Source organism: Molossus molossus, unplaced genomic scaffold (genome assembly GCF_014108415.1).
Source record: "Molossus molossus isolate mMolMol1 unplaced genomic scaffold, mMolMol1.p scaffold_m16_p_3, whole genome shotgun sequence".
Classification (NCBI taxonomy): Eukaryota; Metazoa; Chordata; class Mammalia; order Chiroptera; family Molossidae; genus Molossus; species Molossus molossus.
This window is the reverse complement of record NW_023425366.1, coordinates 54,787,244-54,805,534: the sequence shown is the minus strand read 5'-3', so window position 1 is coordinate 54,805,534 and position 18,291 is coordinate 54,787,244. Positions and strand designations below refer to the sequence as shown.

The 18,291-nt window shown below is 36.3% G+C and overlaps 1 protein-coding gene across 1 annotated transcript in view; it reads right to left on the bottom strand.

Annotated features, from left to right (window-relative positions):
• ZFYVE16 (zinc finger FYVE-type containing 16) overlaps window positions 1-18,291 on the bottom strand; it is a 62,020-nt gene that overhangs the window by 35,078 nt on the left and 8,651 nt on the right. The window contains exons 2-6 of the mRNA XM_036279340.1: window positions 11,494-11,602; window positions 8,574-10,840; window positions 6,361-6,457; window positions 3,263-3,427; window positions 680-822 (exon numbers count right to left, since the gene is read on the bottom strand). Coding sequence (XP_036135233.1) covers window positions 680-822; window positions 3,263-3,427; window positions 6,361-6,457; window positions 8,574-10,840; window positions 11,494-11,563 — 2,742 coding nt within the window. The 5' untranslated portion in view covers window positions 11,564-11,602. The remainder of the gene's footprint in view (window positions 1-679; window positions 823-3,262; window positions 3,428-6,360; window positions 6,458-8,573; window positions 10,841-11,493; window positions 11,603-18,291) is intronic.

Sequence of the window (18,291 nt, the reverse complement as noted above, 5' to 3'; positions counted from 1 at the left end):
AGCGCCCGCCTGCGGTCCGGAGAGACCCGGGTTCGGTTCCCGCTAAGGGCATGTACCTTGGTTGCAGTTTGTCCCCGGCCCTGGTTGGTCGTGCGGGTGGCAGCCACTCCATGTCCCTTTCACATCGATGTTTCTCTCTCTCTTCCTCTCTCTCCCTCCCACTCTGTCTGTACAAAAAATGGAAAAATGTCCTCGGGTGAGGATAAAAAAATAAATAAAAATAAAATAAAAAGTGTGACAATGAAAAAGGTAAAATCAAAAATATATTCACACCATATATTTCTCATTTTAGGAAGCTTGCAAGATTTTTTTTTAAAAGTACTCTAGCCCTGGCCGGTTTGCCGAGCGGTCAGAGCATTGGCCTGTGGACCAGAGTCCCAGGTTCTGTTCCCACTAAGGGCATGTACCTTGGTTACAGTTTGTCCCCGGCCATAGTTGGGGTTGTGTGGGTGGCAACCAGTCGATGTGTCTCTCTTACATCGATGTTTCTCTCTCTCTTTCTCTCTCTCTCTCTTTCCCCCTCTCTCCCTCCTGCTCTATCTGAAGATAAATCCAAAAAAAAAAAAAAATGTCCTTAGGTGAGGATAAAAAACAAAAAAAAGTACTCTAATAATCACGTAGGGAATTATCTGCAAAATAAATATTATTAAATTAACAGGCCATTCTTTAGATTCCTTACCAAGGGCAGATCTGGTAAGAGAGGACTAGAGTCTTCAGAAGATCTTTTATTTCCAGATGATAATTTTGTTGTATCTGCAACTTCACCATTGGGAAGTATACCATCTGCAAACCATACTCTCTTCTGTTCTTTGGAACATAATCCTAGATTCAGTTTAAAAAGTAAAGCATTTTAGCTTGGCAATATTGCAATAATTTAATACAAAAATAGGTCAGGAAAGTTTTCAAAAGCATTTGCTACCTGTTGTCGAGCCCTGCCTTCTCAAGACTGCAAAGGCCTAGAGAAATGGCCTTATGTGCAGCCACCCAGGGTGGAAGTCTTTTTCTTATTCATACAAAGGCAGGATGAGCCTGGGAATTGTGTACTCAGAAAAGGAGTGGACAGGAGAGGTTATACCTTTTTTCTTTTTTATTGATTTTAGAGAGAGAGGAGAGGGAAAGATAGAAACATCGATGAGAGAGAACATCGACTGGCCGCCTCCTGCATGCCCCCACTGTGGATTTGGCCCACAACCTGGGCATGTGCTCTGACTGGGAATCAAACCAGTGACCTCTTTGTGCATGGGTCAACGCTCAACCACTGAGCCACAATGGCCGGGCGAGAGGTTGTCTCTTGAAGATGGGGCAGATTTAAAGCCTATATTATTAAAACTAAATTTGTGAGTGCAGAGTGGAGACTGAATAAAATTTAGAGAATAAGGCACAGGAAGGAAAAATGGACTAGACCAGAGCATGGCAGATAAGCAAAGAAAAACATATGAAGAACAGAAAGAGGCATAAAAAGTCTAAAAAAAAAGAAACAGGATCACTTGTGCATCAGAGGTAATTTTTTTTTATTTATTTGACAAGAGAAACATAATATATTTTATTCTTCTAACGTAGATATTAAACTTCATTAATATTATTTTCTTCCCACATTTGGAGGAAATAATTATGTATCAGCATAAATACTTGTTTGTTTGTTATAAAGCATCTACAAAGGAAGGATATGAAAATTGTTGCCAGGTGATTTTAGAACAGTATGAAGATTAAAAGGATCAATATGTCTACCTTCCAAAATATAATACAAATAACACTGATAAAACTAGAATCATATATAATTTTTACAATATGGGTGTATGTATTAAATAAGGTACCTTTCTTCTATTTACAATACTTTTATAAATTAATAATTCAGGATGTCAATAAGAAAATATATAAGTATTTCTAAAAACAAATTTATTCAGCTTTAGAATTATAATATATAACCATAGTTCATGTAGAAAAAGACACGCAGCCCGACCAGTGTGGCTCAGTGGTTGAGCATTGACCCATGCACCAAGAGGTCACCAGTTCGATTCCCAGTCAGCGCACATGCCCAGGTTGTGGGCCCGATCCCCAGTGGGGGGCATGAAGAAGGCAGCCAATCGATGTCCTCTCTCATCGATGTTTCTATCTCCCTCACCCTCTCTCTCTAGCATCAATAAAGAAAACAATTTAAAAAAAAGAAAAAGAAAAATACATGCAGGTTAAGGATTACTACAATAACTTTATTAACTCTGTGTTTCACATACTCACAACTATAAACCTACTTTTGCCCACTCTTGCACATGCTGAATCTCCTTATTTAAGTTATAATGATAAATGGAAAATAGCTATTGAGTGAGAGATAAACTAAAGTCCAAAATAACTGTCGCAAGTATCTGAATTTGCCTTTAACTGACAATGTTATTTTCTAGCATGTTATAGACAAAAAGTTTAAGTTTAAAAATGTACACAAAGTTGACTCAAGACCTTAAACTACAACAGGTTGTTTAAAAAGAACAGAGTCCAAAGATTTAAAAAACATTTTTATTCTTGTAAAACATACATTTAAAAACACATTTTTAAGGAAAGGGAGATATGTTAGTTATTTACCTATTGTATCTCAAACCCAAGCTTACCCTTCTCCACCATGCTCTTTGATGCCACACTGGAAGTTTGGAAAGTGCAACTCCCAGACCCCCTTGGTAGTTAGCTCTAGTCAGGTTCCACCAATGGTAGGTGGGATATTAGAAGGTGAGAAAAAGGAATTCTTTCTGTTTTGAGTTCCTGTCAAGATTCCTAAAGCAGCAGCACCACCAGATATGAGCTGCATGTCCCATGATTTTCAGTATTCCTTTACATCAACCCCAGAACACTCCTTCAGACTCTGAGCACTAACCCTATTAGGCCCCTGAATAGTTCTAGCATTTGCCTGTTGCTCTTCCCCCAGAGGTCACAGCACTGGCCACATGGTACCCCAACCCCTGAATCCCAGGTCTGAGAACAAAGTATACCTCCTGGTGCTCCTGCATTGTACTCCAGTAATACTGCCTCTCACTTTTTGTTCCCCCAGCCCTAGAGGTGGTGGTTGTTTCCTGCTGTTACTAATCTCTGAGTCACTTGAACATGCTCTTTTTGTTCTTCTTGTTTTCTAATATACATGTATAACCAGTTTCCTGTATTAAATTCCTTCTGATATCTAGTCTGGTTTCTCTTTCCTCACCAGACCTTATCGATACCAGAAATTTTCTATTTTAATACCTTATCTTTAGCCTAAGACATAGCATTTTCTTCTAGTTACCTTCAACATTTGGTTGTTTAAGGGCTGAGATTGGTAAAGTTGTTGGTGAAGGTGGTATACTGGATGTTTGGGTCTCCTGAAGAAGCTGGCTGGTGGCACTTTCATCAGAATGATTAGATTTAAGATTAGAACCAGTTGGGCTCATCATCCTTTCAAATGCCTGAGCTACAACAGGGGGAAAAATAACATTAAAATCTCAGATGTTTTTGAATTCCAAAGTAAAGTATGATACATATTCTATTTTTCAAGTTGTAAGGAGAAAGAAATCAATGGCTTAGCACAAAAAAGAAGTGGCACTTGACAAAAATAATGTCCTTATTTGGTTGGCAGCACTCCACTTCAGTATAAGCTACCAATTAGTTATTTCAATTATATTTAGCTTATGTTTGATATCTGCTAAAGAAAAGTATTCTTATTTAATGTGACTATTTTTGCCCTGTACCCCTAGAGTCTATTTCTAACATAGTTCAGAGTGATTCTTTTAAGACATAAATCATATCTTATCATTCCCGTTTAAAATCCTTTAATGACCTGGCTGGTTTGGCTCAGTGTTGGCCCGAGGACTAAAGGGTCTTGGGTTTGATTCCTGGTCAAGGGCACATAACTGGGTTGCAGGTTCAATCCCCGGACCCAGTTACGGTCATGCAGGAGGAAACCAATCAATGTGTCTCTCTCACATCAATGTTTTTCTCTCTCTCTCCCCCTCCCGCCTTCCACTCTATCTAAAAATCAATGGAAAAAATATTCTTGGATGAGGATTAACAAAAAAATAAAAGTAAAACCCTTTAATGATTTCCCAACTGGAGTGAACATTTAAGTGTTACAATTGCTCACAAGACCCTACAAAGCCTATATCCCAACCTACTCTGCCTTCCCAGTTACTGTCTGACCTCATCTCTCACCACAGTTCCACTTGCTCACTATGATCCAGCCACCCAGGCCTCCTTGTTTTTCAACAAGTCAAGAAGCACTCTTCTAGCTTAGGGTCTTTGCTCTTATTGTCCTCTCTGCCTATAATGATCTCCCCATAGATATTCACGTAACATTATTCTCTTACTTCCTTCAAGTCTCTGCTCACATCATATTATCATAAAACCTTACTCTGACCACCTTATAAAAAATACAGCCTCTTGCCACCAATCCATTACTATCTACCCCTTCTACTCTTTTATTTTCATTTAGGATATTATCATCTGATATTCTCTTTGCCTACTGTCAGTCCATTCTCCCACATTTGTAATCTCCATGAAAACAGGGAGTCTATTTTGTTCTCAGCTGGAGCTCCAAAATGCAGAATGGTACCTACACATTGCTGCATGATTTGTCATTCAAATAACACAGACCACCACTGGTAGCACTCCCTTTAGCATATCTCCAAACTGATCTGCTGCTCTAAATGCTGCCACTACTAAAAGTGCCTTCTGTAAGTGACAGTAAATTATAGCATTCTCATGAAATGGTTTCCAGTACCAAACGAAATCCAAACATCTTACTGTGGATTTCAAAGTCATTCCATCTTGCCTATATCAACCTAATAGCACTCACACACATGCGCCTTAAAACTTATAGTCTCAGCCCAACTTCCTCATTATCCACAATCTCTATTCCAACTATTGTTTCTTCTAATCCGTCATGAAATGTGTCTCACAACCCTTGAGCCTTCTTTCTTCTCTTATTTAATAACATTACTTTAAATGATCACTTCTACCATTTTCAACACTAAAGGTGGTATTAAAATAACTTATATTTTCTTGTGGTATATAAAGTAATGATAAAGAGAACCATAAATTAAATTACATGCTATAAGATATCAAAACAGAATAAATAAAAGATAACTAAATAAATCCTTTTCAAAATAATTACTTTGATAAACCAATGTTTGAGTTCAATACACTACCGAGAGCTTTTAATAACTCTCGATCTTCTCCCCTTCAGGATTCCTACAGTCAGAATATGTTTTAATGTTCACCTAAGAATCTGATGTGTCAACTCAAATGTTTCAAACCCTCATGGCTAACAGCATGAGTAGTTGTCTTCTAGGCTCTTGAGACAGTGTTAAAAAACAAAGCAAAACAACTATAAGCACTAAAACTAACCTCTTCATAAACAATGGTGATAATATAGAAATATAAAAAGATTTATACTCTATTATCTTCCAGAACACAGGTCAATGGCAGGGAGTAAAGCAGCTTACCTCAAGCTAACAGACTCACATCAGAGCTTTTTGGAGAACTGCTGAAAAAATTTATCTTCATTCAAAAGAGAAAAACAAATTATTATCAGGTATTTACTCTCCTGGCTAACAGGAAGCACTGCCTGAGCTAGTATACAGGCCTGGTCTTTAATAAGTCCCAAGTAATAGTTGCTGGGAACTAAATTGTCAACAAATCCTAGAAAATGCCAGGAAGTACTCAAAAGAACAAATGAATATTTGAGAGGAAAAACAAAAACAAAACACAACACACATACACAGAACTGTGAGAACTCAAGACCACAAAGGTTATTGCTGATAATGGTAGCTAGCTAGAGAGCCAGTGAAACAGTAGGAAACACATACAAACAAAATTCTAAAATTGAGAAGGGAAAAAATATGAGACAAATACGTACCAATAGTGTGGCAGTCTTATAAATTTATCTATAAAATCATAGATATCATACCTTATCTTTTATTCCCATTTTAGGATGTAATTTTCTAAAGGGCGAGAACTACTATCTTGCCTTATGCTATTAATATATAAGATTAAATTCCATTTATTGGTAGGTAATCTATAAATGTTTAGATTAAGATGATGATGACAACAATGATGACGGCAAAAACAATAGGCAGATGAAATGCAGCATTTAGGGACTTGGTACCTGTTAAAAGTTAATGAAATGCCACTCCAGAAATTGAATGCTTCCTTTCCAGACTGGTAGTATTAAGTGTGACAGTGGAACAAAAAGAAGAGAAACCAAGCCTTGGAATGTCCCACCTAAGCCAGATAAGTCAACACTAGGTCTTTGCCTTAAGAAAATAAAGAAGTTTATCTTTGTCACAATCCAATTGTTTTTAAGAGATATTCAATTACTTCGAGAAAATATGTCAGGTTACTACTCACCTTTACTAATGGTTTCATAGCAGACCACACATACTCTTGCTTCCTTTTCTAGATATTGCAGTTTACACTTCCTATTACAACAGACACCACAAAATACCTATAAAAAATAAAATATCAAATTTGGTTCTGTTTCAAGCATACTTATACCTACTGGAGGTAGGGAAAGGGGAGGCCCAAAATCTAATTAACCAACACTATTTTTCTGATGATATAATTTCTCGAATTACTCACTGTATTCATAGGTAGTTATTATAATGCTTTTATCTAGTCTGAACAGTATTGGCTCAGTTGGTTTGGGCATCATCCCATGCAACAGAAGGTCTCGGGTTTGATTCCCAGTCAGGGCATATGCATAGGTTGCTGGTTCAGTCCCTGTTCAGGTCACATGCAGGAGGCAACCAATGTCTCTGCCACATTGATGTTTCTCTTTCTGTCTCTCTCTTTTTCCCCATTCTTCTCTCTAAAATCAATAAACATTTCTAAAATGAGGTTTATGTACTTTAAAATTGTATCTCTAACAAGGAGAATTCCTTTTGTTCCCTTCATTAGAAGGGAACAAAAATTTTCTTTAATGAATTTACAATTTAAAAATTATAAAGTGTCTGTGGTTCTTTATTCAAAACCTTTAAAATAGAGTATTGTTCTTTTTCTAAAAGAGAGTAGAGTTGATCTGACACCAGTATATCTGAAAAATGCTGAGAAAAAATACAATGTTGTTGTCTGGCCGGTGTGGCTCAGTGGTTGAGTGTCAACCCATGCACAAAGAGGTTACCAGTTTGATTCCCGGTCAGGACACATGCCCAGGTTGTGGGCCTGTTCCCCAATGGAGGGCATGCAGGAGGTGGCCTATTGATGTTCTCTCTCATCGATGTTTCTATCTCTCCCTCTCACTTCCTCTCTCTCTAAAATCAATAAAAGAAAAAGAAATTTTTTTTAATGCAATGTTGCTCAGCAGGACTGTCTCAATTGGTTAAGCATTATCCTGTGCACCAAAAAACTGCCAGTTCAATGGTTTAATTCCCAGTCAGGGCACATATGAGGTTGCAGGTTTGATCCCTGGTTGAGGCACATACAGAGGCAACTGATTGATGTTTCTTTCTCTCTCCCATTGATGTTTCTCTCTCCCTCTTCTCTGTCTCTGTCTCTCTCTCTCCCTTCCTCTCTCTAAACATGTTCTCGATGGAAGATTAAAAAAAACAACAAAAAGCAATGTTATTTCTATAGCCAACTCTCAGGAGTTTATAGATGATTAAGGCAGTCAGAACACAAATGAGGTCAGCTTTATTTTTCTGAACCTTGTGTAAGCCAATCTGCTTTTTTTCCCCAATATCTACCTGGCCACACCACTAGCTGCAGAGTAGTCCTGAAATCAAATATTCAAGGACAAATGGGGATCTGACTGAATCTGGAATATCTTTTGTGTTAATGTTAGACAGATAAGGGTATGTATTCTTAGATTTCACAAAATTTAGTAATTAGTGTTCCCAATTTCCCATTAGGTAATACCCACAATGATGTGACATTTATTCAACTCTCAATCTATAAAATGACAATGCTATCTATATTTCCATATAGGTGATAAACAATGATTTTAAATTAACTGAATCTTGCCTGGCTGGTGTAGCTCAGTGGATTGAGTGTTGCCCCATGAACTGAGAGGTCCTGGTTCGATTCCCAGTCAGGGCACACACCTGAGTTGTGAGATCGATCCCTAGTGGGGGGCGTGCAAGAGGTAGCTGATTGATGTTTCTCTCTCTCTCTCCCTTCCCCTCTCTCTAAAATATATATTTTTTGTATTGTTTATTTATTTATATATAGGTATATAAATAAACAAACAAACAAACTGAATCTTTTAATCATCTATTAATGAACTTTTCTGTCACATAATATTTGACCTAAAATGTCTCAAAAGAATAAAAGACTTGCCCTGGCCAGTTTGGCTCAGCGGTTAGAGTGTCGGCCTGTGGTCCGGAGAGACCCGGGTTCGGTTCCCGCTAAGGGCACGTACTTCGGTTGCAGTTTGTCCCCGGCCCTGGTTGGTCGTGCGGGTGGCAGCCACTCGATGTGTCCCTTCACGTTGATGTTTCTCTCTCTCTCTCCCTTCCTCTCTCTCCCTCCCACTCTATCTGTACAAAAAATGGAAAAATATCCTCGGGTGAGGATTAAAAAAAAAAAAAAAAGAATAAAAGACTTAAAAGATTTGTATAACTTACCTTCCCACAAGCTCGGCAGTGGTGCCGCCGTTTTGTAAAAGTAAATTTGACTTGGCAGTTCATACAGTTTGGAGCTTCTGAATCAGGAACCCAAGTAGGTTGTTTCTGGCCCAAAACCAGGCCTTCCTTGCAAGTGTTTAAAGGTAGAGTGCCTTCGTTTGCAGTTACAAGATTGGATCCACCTTCAGAATTACTTTCTATATCAATGTAATTAGAGTTGAAGCTAACCTGAGGATCAGTTGCAGAATCTGTAGTATAAGTGCTGGGAGCAATGGTATTTGTTATGCTGGGTTCACTTTCAGGCACATTTGAAACATCTGGTTTATTTGGTTCTTTTGAACTCCTTACTCTTGATGGAAGGCTAAACAACTGCTTAGGTCTGGCCCCTCCAACATGAACAGACTGACTGCTAAAATCACAGACTGACGATTCACTCGTAATCTCAGGCTTATTGCTAGCTAACCCTTGCTCAAGTGGAATTGTACTTTTTTCCCCTAAAGAACAGCCACCATTTTCTGTTGCATTTTGTTCATCAACTATTTCACAAATCATATTACTACCAGGACTTTCCCCAGTAGCTCCTGCTTCAGCATTGAAATATGTATTACTGACGTTTCCATCATCTAGGCTTTTCGTATCCATCTGATTCATTTGAGATTTTGAGTCATTTACATTTTCTTCAAACGACTTTGTGTTACTGGTCTGAAGATACTGTTCAGTTAGAAAGGCATCAAGTTCAGCATCACTAACTAGTGTGCCACTTTTCATGCCTTCATCAATATTAAAGTAATCTAAGTCTTGTCCGTCTATATCATTGCTTAAAAAAGTGAGACCTTCACAATGATCTGAAGAGTCTGGGGCATTAGCACCCAAAAGCTCCATTTGAGATTCTGCTGTTGTAGAAGAACTGGTGTTATCAGAGTAATCCAAAGAGTCAACTCTAATTACCTTCTGGTCAGGATCTACCTCTCCATCTCCCATCTTTTCAATTAATGGCTGATGAAGTATGTTTTTACATTTTTCCTGTTTCAAAAGATCAGTCTTGTTCAATGGTTCCCCACCTAGAATGACTCTTTTCTGTATTTCTTCATGCACACTCATTGCTTCTTGTACATTATCTTCATGTTCATTCTGACATAAATGATCAACATGTGTTTTACTTTCAATTAATGATCCACACAAAGACTCAGGTACTGGAATACAGGACAAGGAGGAGTATATATCTTCACTTGAAACATGTAAAGTTGAAGAGGAATCTTGGATTATATCTTTATTATCTTTAAGATCTAAATTTGAGTCTTCTTTTACAGATTGTTTTATAAATACATCAGTCCTATCTTCTTGAAAGACGTCAGGTAATTTGAAATTTTCATCTCCTGAATTTGAATCATTCAAGCATAAACCTTCATTTTTTGGAAGACTGCAAGACAAAGCACATGGGCTATCTCTTTCTTTTAAACATTCTGTGGCAGCTATGACTGCCACAGGTACCTCCTCTTTTACCACACAGCCATCAGATTTTACTAATTCACATGGCTGGTTCTTGTGTTGTAGGCTGTCTTTGGCATCAAACATTTTGGAACTTTGTTGAGTCAAGGCAGATGGTATGTTCAAATCAACAACTGGTTCTAACTGATTAGAGAGCTTTATAGCTTCTAACTTTTCTTTTCCACTGTAATTACATGAATCTGAAAGTGTTGTATCTTCATTTATACTCAATTCTTTATTTTCACTGATTTCTCTATTTTGTAATTCAGAGTTGACATAATTTTGCTCTTCTCTGACAACATTATTACCATGGTCTGTTGATGAAACACAAATAGTTTCTGACACTGAAGATAAATCCAATCCAATCAAACAATCTGCACTAGAATTAAAATCATCTGGCAATAAATTTTTAATATATTCTTCATTATTAGTTACATGAACTAAGTTACCCATGTCGCTTATCAGATCACACACAGGTTTACTACATCGTCCCATATATAAAGGCTGGATTTCATCTGAAGTGCCACCATCCACAGAAGAAAGGAGATCAAGTCCTGTTACATTTTTTTCATTTTGTATAGAAGTTAGTCCCTCATGTGTTTTTTCGTTCAGTGAAATCTGATTTGTTTCATAGCATGTTTCTGATGAGGCACAACAATTAATGTATTGTTGATCCTTTGGTAGCAGTGAAGTTAACTGTGAGGAAGTCAATTCTGAAGAAACTGAACAGTGGTTAGAATCATATGAATTTTGTGCATCTTGGAGATAGTCTTGTTCATCTAATTAAAATAAAGATACAATGTTATTCAGGGGACCTAAATCAAAATTATTACAAAGATGTTATGTTTTCTAAGACTTCCAAACTAACTAAACTTTTTTTAAGAGATAGATTACTCTCTCTTGCAAAATAGTAATAACCTCAAAAATTATTTTTATTTGGATTTAAAGTACTTGGTGTTTTTACTTTTGACTGCAGATGTTATAAAGTGATAGAAATTCACTCAAAGTCACTCAAACTATTTTTAAAAAGTAAGGAATAGCTGAAAAACAATCTAACTTTTTTGTTCTGCCTTCCAGTTTGTCTTCAAAGATGAAGAAAATACCACCTCTCATGGTAATGAAACACCAATTTATGTAGAGCTTTCCAGTTACTTGTAGTTGGCTCATATATTGGTTTTAAAGGTCTTTCTTTTAGCTAAATGTGTATCTAGAGAGAAAGTTCTAGTTACCTTACTTTTATTTCTAGCTATTTATTCCATTCAGTATAAGAATAAACTAATACATTATAATTAAATCAGTGAATCTTTTACAGAAGATAACCATGTGACCAAAATAGAAACCATATTTTGCTAAAAGAACTCTATAGCTGATATAACTGAATTAAAGGCATTTTAAAATCCAATTAGTGACAAAACTGAAAAAACCAACAAACCTGGATTTTGTTCAAAATCATCAAGGAGTCTGTCCAAGTCACAGACTGCTGCTTTAAAATAACTGTCCATCCTATTTGTAGACTTATTCAGAATTTAATTTTTGAATACCTAGAAAATAAAAAGTATGATAGTTCCTTTAATTCTCTAACACAGAAATATTATGCCATCTACTGTATTCCAGGAAATATAGTCAGGATAAAAACACAAATAAAATTTAAGAGTATTGCTTTGACGTATCTATAATTTAGTTGGAAATTTGCCTCTATATATACCAAAAAATGACATGAAAAACAACTCTAATAACATAATATGCAAATATTAAATGTTGTAAAAATTTAAATACATATAAATTACTCTGGATAAAAGAAAAATTCATAATTAAAAGCTAAATATAGTTATAAGTACCATATAGCACATAATATACATATATTACATCCAGATAAAATACTGCATATAAAAACTGTGATACTCAGCAAAAGTGGTACTTCAACAGATGCCTAGGGCCTTAGATGCTTCTACTAGAAAAGAAGAAAGATTGAACATTTATAAGTTAAGAGCAGAAATTAAAGAAATAGAAAACAAGCATACAAGAGAGAGTTACAAGAAAACTAAAAGTTAGTTTTATGAGTAAAGTAGATAAAACTCTGATCTGTGGCAGGAACTGCACCAAATGAGCCTAAGACACCCTGAAGGAACCTATCAATGACTGATGGGATAACATCAAAAGGATACAGGAGACAAGCTGAAGGGCTTCCACAGGCTTAAATGGGACAAGTGGACAACAAATGAATGAAGACTGCAAAGGATTGAACACAAATCATATAGATAAATAAAAACCAGGAGATCATAATGATGCTAAAAGCATAAAAAACAACAAAAACCCACGCATTGGAGGATTGCTAGGGCACTAACTTAACCCATTACTCTGAAACTTATACATTAAGGGAAAAGAGCCAAGAATTTATCTTGTCCTTTATTTACAAAACATGCTTTAGCATAACAAAATAGTTGCTGAGGGTAAGTTCTTTAGATATGAACGCCAGTTAATAAATATAGAAAGATGTTAAAAATCATCTCCTTATAGTCACTAATGCAATAAATGGACTACGCAATGGCTAACAATGGGGTAAAATTTAGATGAAAGGTTGGAGGGTAAGTATAATGGTGGGATCAGTCCAATACATCTGAATCTAGTGATCAATTTCACCATCAATAAATATGGACAAAGCAAACATGTGCTTCATGTGGAAGATACAGCATTACATAAAAAGTATTCCTGCCTAAAAAAATTTGAACCTGAATCTAATCAAGCTTTTAGAACTAAATGAATGTTTACAGAAAATTCAAGCATAAAGAGACAAGATAAATGACATCAAAAGAAAAAAGAAAGCAATCAGGAAGGGGGTCAGTGGGAGGCTAGGAAAGCAGGGACATCTGTAATACTCTCAACAGTAAACATTAAAAAAAAACAAAAACAGTCAGCTAAATTCAGAAGGTGGAACACTCTACAGCAATATAGAGTGGCTATGGTGAATGACCTTTTTTTTTATCCTCACCCAAGGACATTTTTGCATTTATCTTCAGACAGAGCGAGAAGGAGAGAGGAAGAGAAAGAGAAACATCGATGTGAGAGAGAGACATCGACTGGCTGCCACACACACAACCCTATGGGGCCAGGGACAAACTGCAACCAAGGTATGCGCCCTTAGAACTCTCTAGTCTGCAGGCTGATGCTCTAACTGCTGAGCTAAACCGGCCAGGGATGAATGACCTTTTTCAAAAAATTTCCAATCTGTTACAAACTGTGAGTTTTGTAAAACAATACAATTTTGCAATAATGTATACAAAAATATATATATATACACTATTAAGTACATTTGAATGGTTGTCTAGAGTGAGGAATAGGAATAAGAAATGAGGGGTAAAAGACAACAAACATGGAAGGAGATTTGACTTGAGATGGTGAACATACAATACAATATACAGATTATGTACTATAGAATTGTATACCTAAAACCTATATAATTTTATTAACCAATGTTATCTCAGTAAATTCAATAAAAAGGAAAAAAAAGAGAGCAAACAAATGAGAGGGCTTTACAAGGCCACTTATGAAAATTGCCATGAACTGAGGACACTTGAGGTCTAGAGAAAATAAGGAATACTTTATTTATTTGTTTCCTTTATTGATTTTAGAGAGAGAGGAAAAAAGAAGGAAAGAGAGATAGAAACATTGATGAGTGAGAACATCAACTGGCTACCTCCTGCATGCCCCCCAACTGAGGATTTGGCCCACAACATAGACATGTGCCCTGACCGGGAATAGAACCAACGACTTCTTGGTGCATGGGTTGATGCTCAACTACTGAGCCACACCAGCCAGGCAGAAAATAAAGGATACTTTAAAGATAAGTTAAAAAGATTAGACAGCCCTGGCCAGTTTGGTTCAGCAGTTAGAGCATTGGCCCACGGAGCAGAGTCCCAGGTTCGGTTCCCACTAGGGGCACGCGCCTGGATTGCAGACTGTTCCCAGCCCCAGTTGGGGTTGTGTGGGTGGCAACCAGTCGATGTGTCTCTCTCACATCGATGTTTCTCTCTCTGTTTCTCCCTCCCTCTCTCTCCCCCTCTTTCTGAAGATAAATGCAAAAATGTCCTCGGGTGAGGATAAAAAAAAGATGATATGTATATGTGTGTGTGTGTGTGTGTGTGTGTGTGTGTGTGTGTGTGTGTGTGTATAAAAGATTAGGCAGAGATTAGGAGAGAACTAAATGTACTGGAAGACTTATTCTGAAGAAATCACCTATAATGCAACCCAGAGAGATGAGGAAGAGGAACATGTAAAAAAGATGTACAAAGACATGGATGACAGAATGAGAATGGAGTCCCATAAGGAGAATAGAGTGCATGGAACAAGTATATTTGAAAACATAATGCTAGGAATTTTCCCTAATTGATGAAAAACACAATTTAACAGATACAGACATCTTATTATACTAAGAAAAATAAATACAGAGAAATGCACAGTTAGACACTCTGTAGTGAAACTTTTGAACCCCAAGATACAGCAGCCCTAGTGAAAAGATCACCTTCAGAGGAACAGTAATAGCAACAGGTAAACTTCAGAATAGTTTTCAATAACAATGATATGTCATTCTAATTCAATAAAGCATGTTATTTTCTTTTTTTTTATCCTCACCCGAGGACATTTTTCCATTTTTTGTTCAGATAAGAGTAGGAGGGAGAGAGAGAGAGAAACATCGATGTGAAAGGGACACATCGAGTGGCTGCCACCCGCACGACCAACCAGGGCCAGGGACAAACCGCAGCCGAGGTACATGCCCTTAGCGGGAACCGAACCCGGGTCTCTCTGGACCGCAGGCCGATGCTCTAACCGCTGAACCAAACCGGCCAGGGCTATTTTCTTTATGCACATTTTTAAATTGTGGTTGCACCATAAATATACAAGAGTGCACAAAACACAAAGACATCAAAACAAACAAAAGGAACTTGAAGGGGGAGAGAATGCAGGAAGCAGAAGAAAATTTCAAAAAAACTAATTAATATTCTCAGAAAAAAAGCAATGCAATTATGAAACAGGAAGAGGAAGCCATAAATAACGAACATATGGAGAAAAAAGTGGTCATGAAAATTGACAGCAGAAATTGTAAAATTAAAGTGAAGTTTTAGGATGCAGTAAAAGGAGTGCTTATAGGGACAGCAACAGCATTAAGTGCATATATTAAAAAAGAAGAAAGATCTAAAAAATCAATAATCTAAGATTCCACCTTGGGAAACTAGAAACAAAGAGCAATTTAAGCCCAAAGCAAGTAGAAGATAATAAAGACTAGAGCAGAAATCAATGAAATTAAAAACAGGAAAATAGAGAAAAATCACTGAAATCTAAAACTCTTTCTTTGAAAAGATCAATAAAATTGCTAAACTAAGCTAATCAGAAATGAAAAAGGGGTCACAACTACTGATGCCACAGAGACTTAAAGGAAAATTAAGAAATATTATAAATGGCCCTGGCCGGTTTGGCTCAGCGGTTGGAGCGTCCGCCTGCGGTCCGGAGAGACCCGGGTTCGGTTCCCACTAAGGGCATGTACCTCGGTTGCAGTTTGTCCCCGGCCCTGGTTGGTCGTGCGGGTGGCAGCCACTCGATGTGTCCCTTTCACATTGATGTTTCTCTCTCTCTCTCCCTCCCACTCTGTCTGTACAAAAAATGGAAAAATGTCCTCGGGTGAGGATTAAAAAAAAAAAGAAAGAAAGAAATATTATAAATGCTGCCCACAAACTTGAAGATTTAGATGAAATAGACCAATTCCTTGACACAAACTCCAAAATTCACATGAGAAACAGCTAACCCAAACAGCTTTATATCTATTAATGAAAATTTAACCAATAATAACCTTCCACAAAACAAATCACCAGGTCCAGAAGGCTTCACTTGTAAATTTTATCAAACATTTAAAAAAGAAATGATACCAATTTTCCATGATCTCTTCCAGAAAAAAGCAGAGGAAACACTTCCTAACTCACTCCATAAAACCAGCATTACTCTAACACCAAAACCAGATAAATATATTAAATAAGGAAAACTACAGACCAATATTGCTCATAAACACAGACATACAAATACTCAATAAAATATTAGTAAATTGAATCCAACAATGTAAAAAGAATTCTATACAATGGCCAAGTGGGATTGATCCAGGTATGCAAGGCTGGTTCAACATTTGAAAATTAATCAGTGTAATCCATACCAACAGACCAAAGAAGAAGTATCATATAATCTTATTAATTGATGCACACACAAAAATTGACAAAACCCTACATCTACTTATGATAAAAACTTTCAGCAAACTATAGGAGAGGGGAAACTTCTTCAGTTTAATGATGAATATCTACATAATACCTACACCTAACATTAAACTTAATGATGAGAAAATGGATCCCTTACCTCCAAGAACTAGTATCAAAGAAAGGATGTCCTCTCTCACTCTCCCATTCAATATAGTATGTACTGAAAACCTCGCTAGTGCAGTAAGACAAAAAGAAATAAAGGTAAAAAGGTACACTATTTTTGGAAAGGAAGAAATAAAACTGTCTCTATTTGTAATGATATGATTTTTAATGTAGAAAATCCCAAAAAATAGAAACGTGAGTATAGCAAGGAAGCAGGATACATGGTTAATATACAAAAGCAAATGATTCCTGTCTATGAGCAAGGAATAACTGAAATTTGGAATTTAAAAAAATAACATTTATAATAGTACCTTGAAACAATGAAATACTAATATATACAGGACCAATATATGGAAAAATGCTGATGAAAAAAATAAAAAAGATCTAAATAAATGGAGATATAGTTCATGTTCATGGATAGGAAGACTCAATACTAAGATATCAATTCTTCCCAACTTAAATTCTAGATTCAATGCATCTCAATCAAAACCCTAGCAATTTTTCAAGACTCAGGAAACATATTCTAAAGTATATATGGAAAGGCAAAAGATCTAGAATAGCCAACACAATACTTAAAAGGAAGAACAAAGCTGAAGGACTTACACACTGTGATTTTAAGACTTAAAATATGGCTACTGTAATCAAGGCAATGGATATTGGCAAAAAACAAACAAAAAACATAAATCAATGGAACACAGTAGTCAACCCAGAAACAGACCCAAACAATTATAGCCAGCTTATCTCTGACAAAGGAGCAAAGGCAATTCAAAGGAGAAAGGATAGTCTTTTCACCTAGTAGTACTGAGAAAGCTGGACATCCCTATGCAAAAATATGAACCTGGATACAGACCTTACACTTTACATAAAAATGTATTTAAAGTGGGTAATAGACCTAAATGTAAAATGCAATATTATAAAACTTCTTGAAGAAAACATAAGAGAAAAATCTATATAACTTTGGGTTTGGTGCCGAGTATTTAAATACAACACCAATGCGATGATCCATGAAAGAAAAATATTTGTAAATTATATTATTAAAGTTAAAATTTTATTTCATTTGCTCTGATAAAGACACTGTTTAAGAGAATGAAAAGACAAGCCACAGTTAGGGAGATAATACCTGAAAAACATATATCTGATGAAGCACTTGTATCTAAAATCTACAAAGACCTCTTACAATTTAATAATTAGAAAATAAACAATTGAATTAAGAAATGACTAAAAGTTGTAAACAAACATTTCACCAAAGATGGAAAATAAACATGAAAAGATGATCAACATCATTTGTCTTTAGGAAACTGCAGACTAAAACAATGAGATACAGTTTCACATCTATTACAGTGGCTAAAATCCAAAAATCTGACAACACCAAATGCTGCAAGGATGCCGAACAGCAGGAACTCTCATTTATTGCTGGTAGGAAGGCAAAAAGGTACAGCCACTTTGGAAGACAGTTTGGCAGTCTCTTACAAAACTAATCAAAGTTTTACTATATGATCCAGTAATCAAACTATTAAGTATTTACCCAACTGATTTAAAGATTTATGTTCACACAAGAACTTGAATGTTAATGGCAGTTCTATTCATACTTGCTAAAATTTGGAAGCCCAAGATGCCCTTCAGTAAGTGAATAGAAAAATAAACTGTGGTACAACCATGCAATGGAATATTCTTCAGTGATACAAATAAGTGAGCTTATCAAAGCCATAAAAAGACATAGATAAATCTTAAATGCTCATTGCTAAGTGAAAGAAGACAGTCTAAAAAAATCTAGATACTGCACAATTCTAATTGTATGATATCCTGGAAAAGGTAAAACTACAGAGACAGGA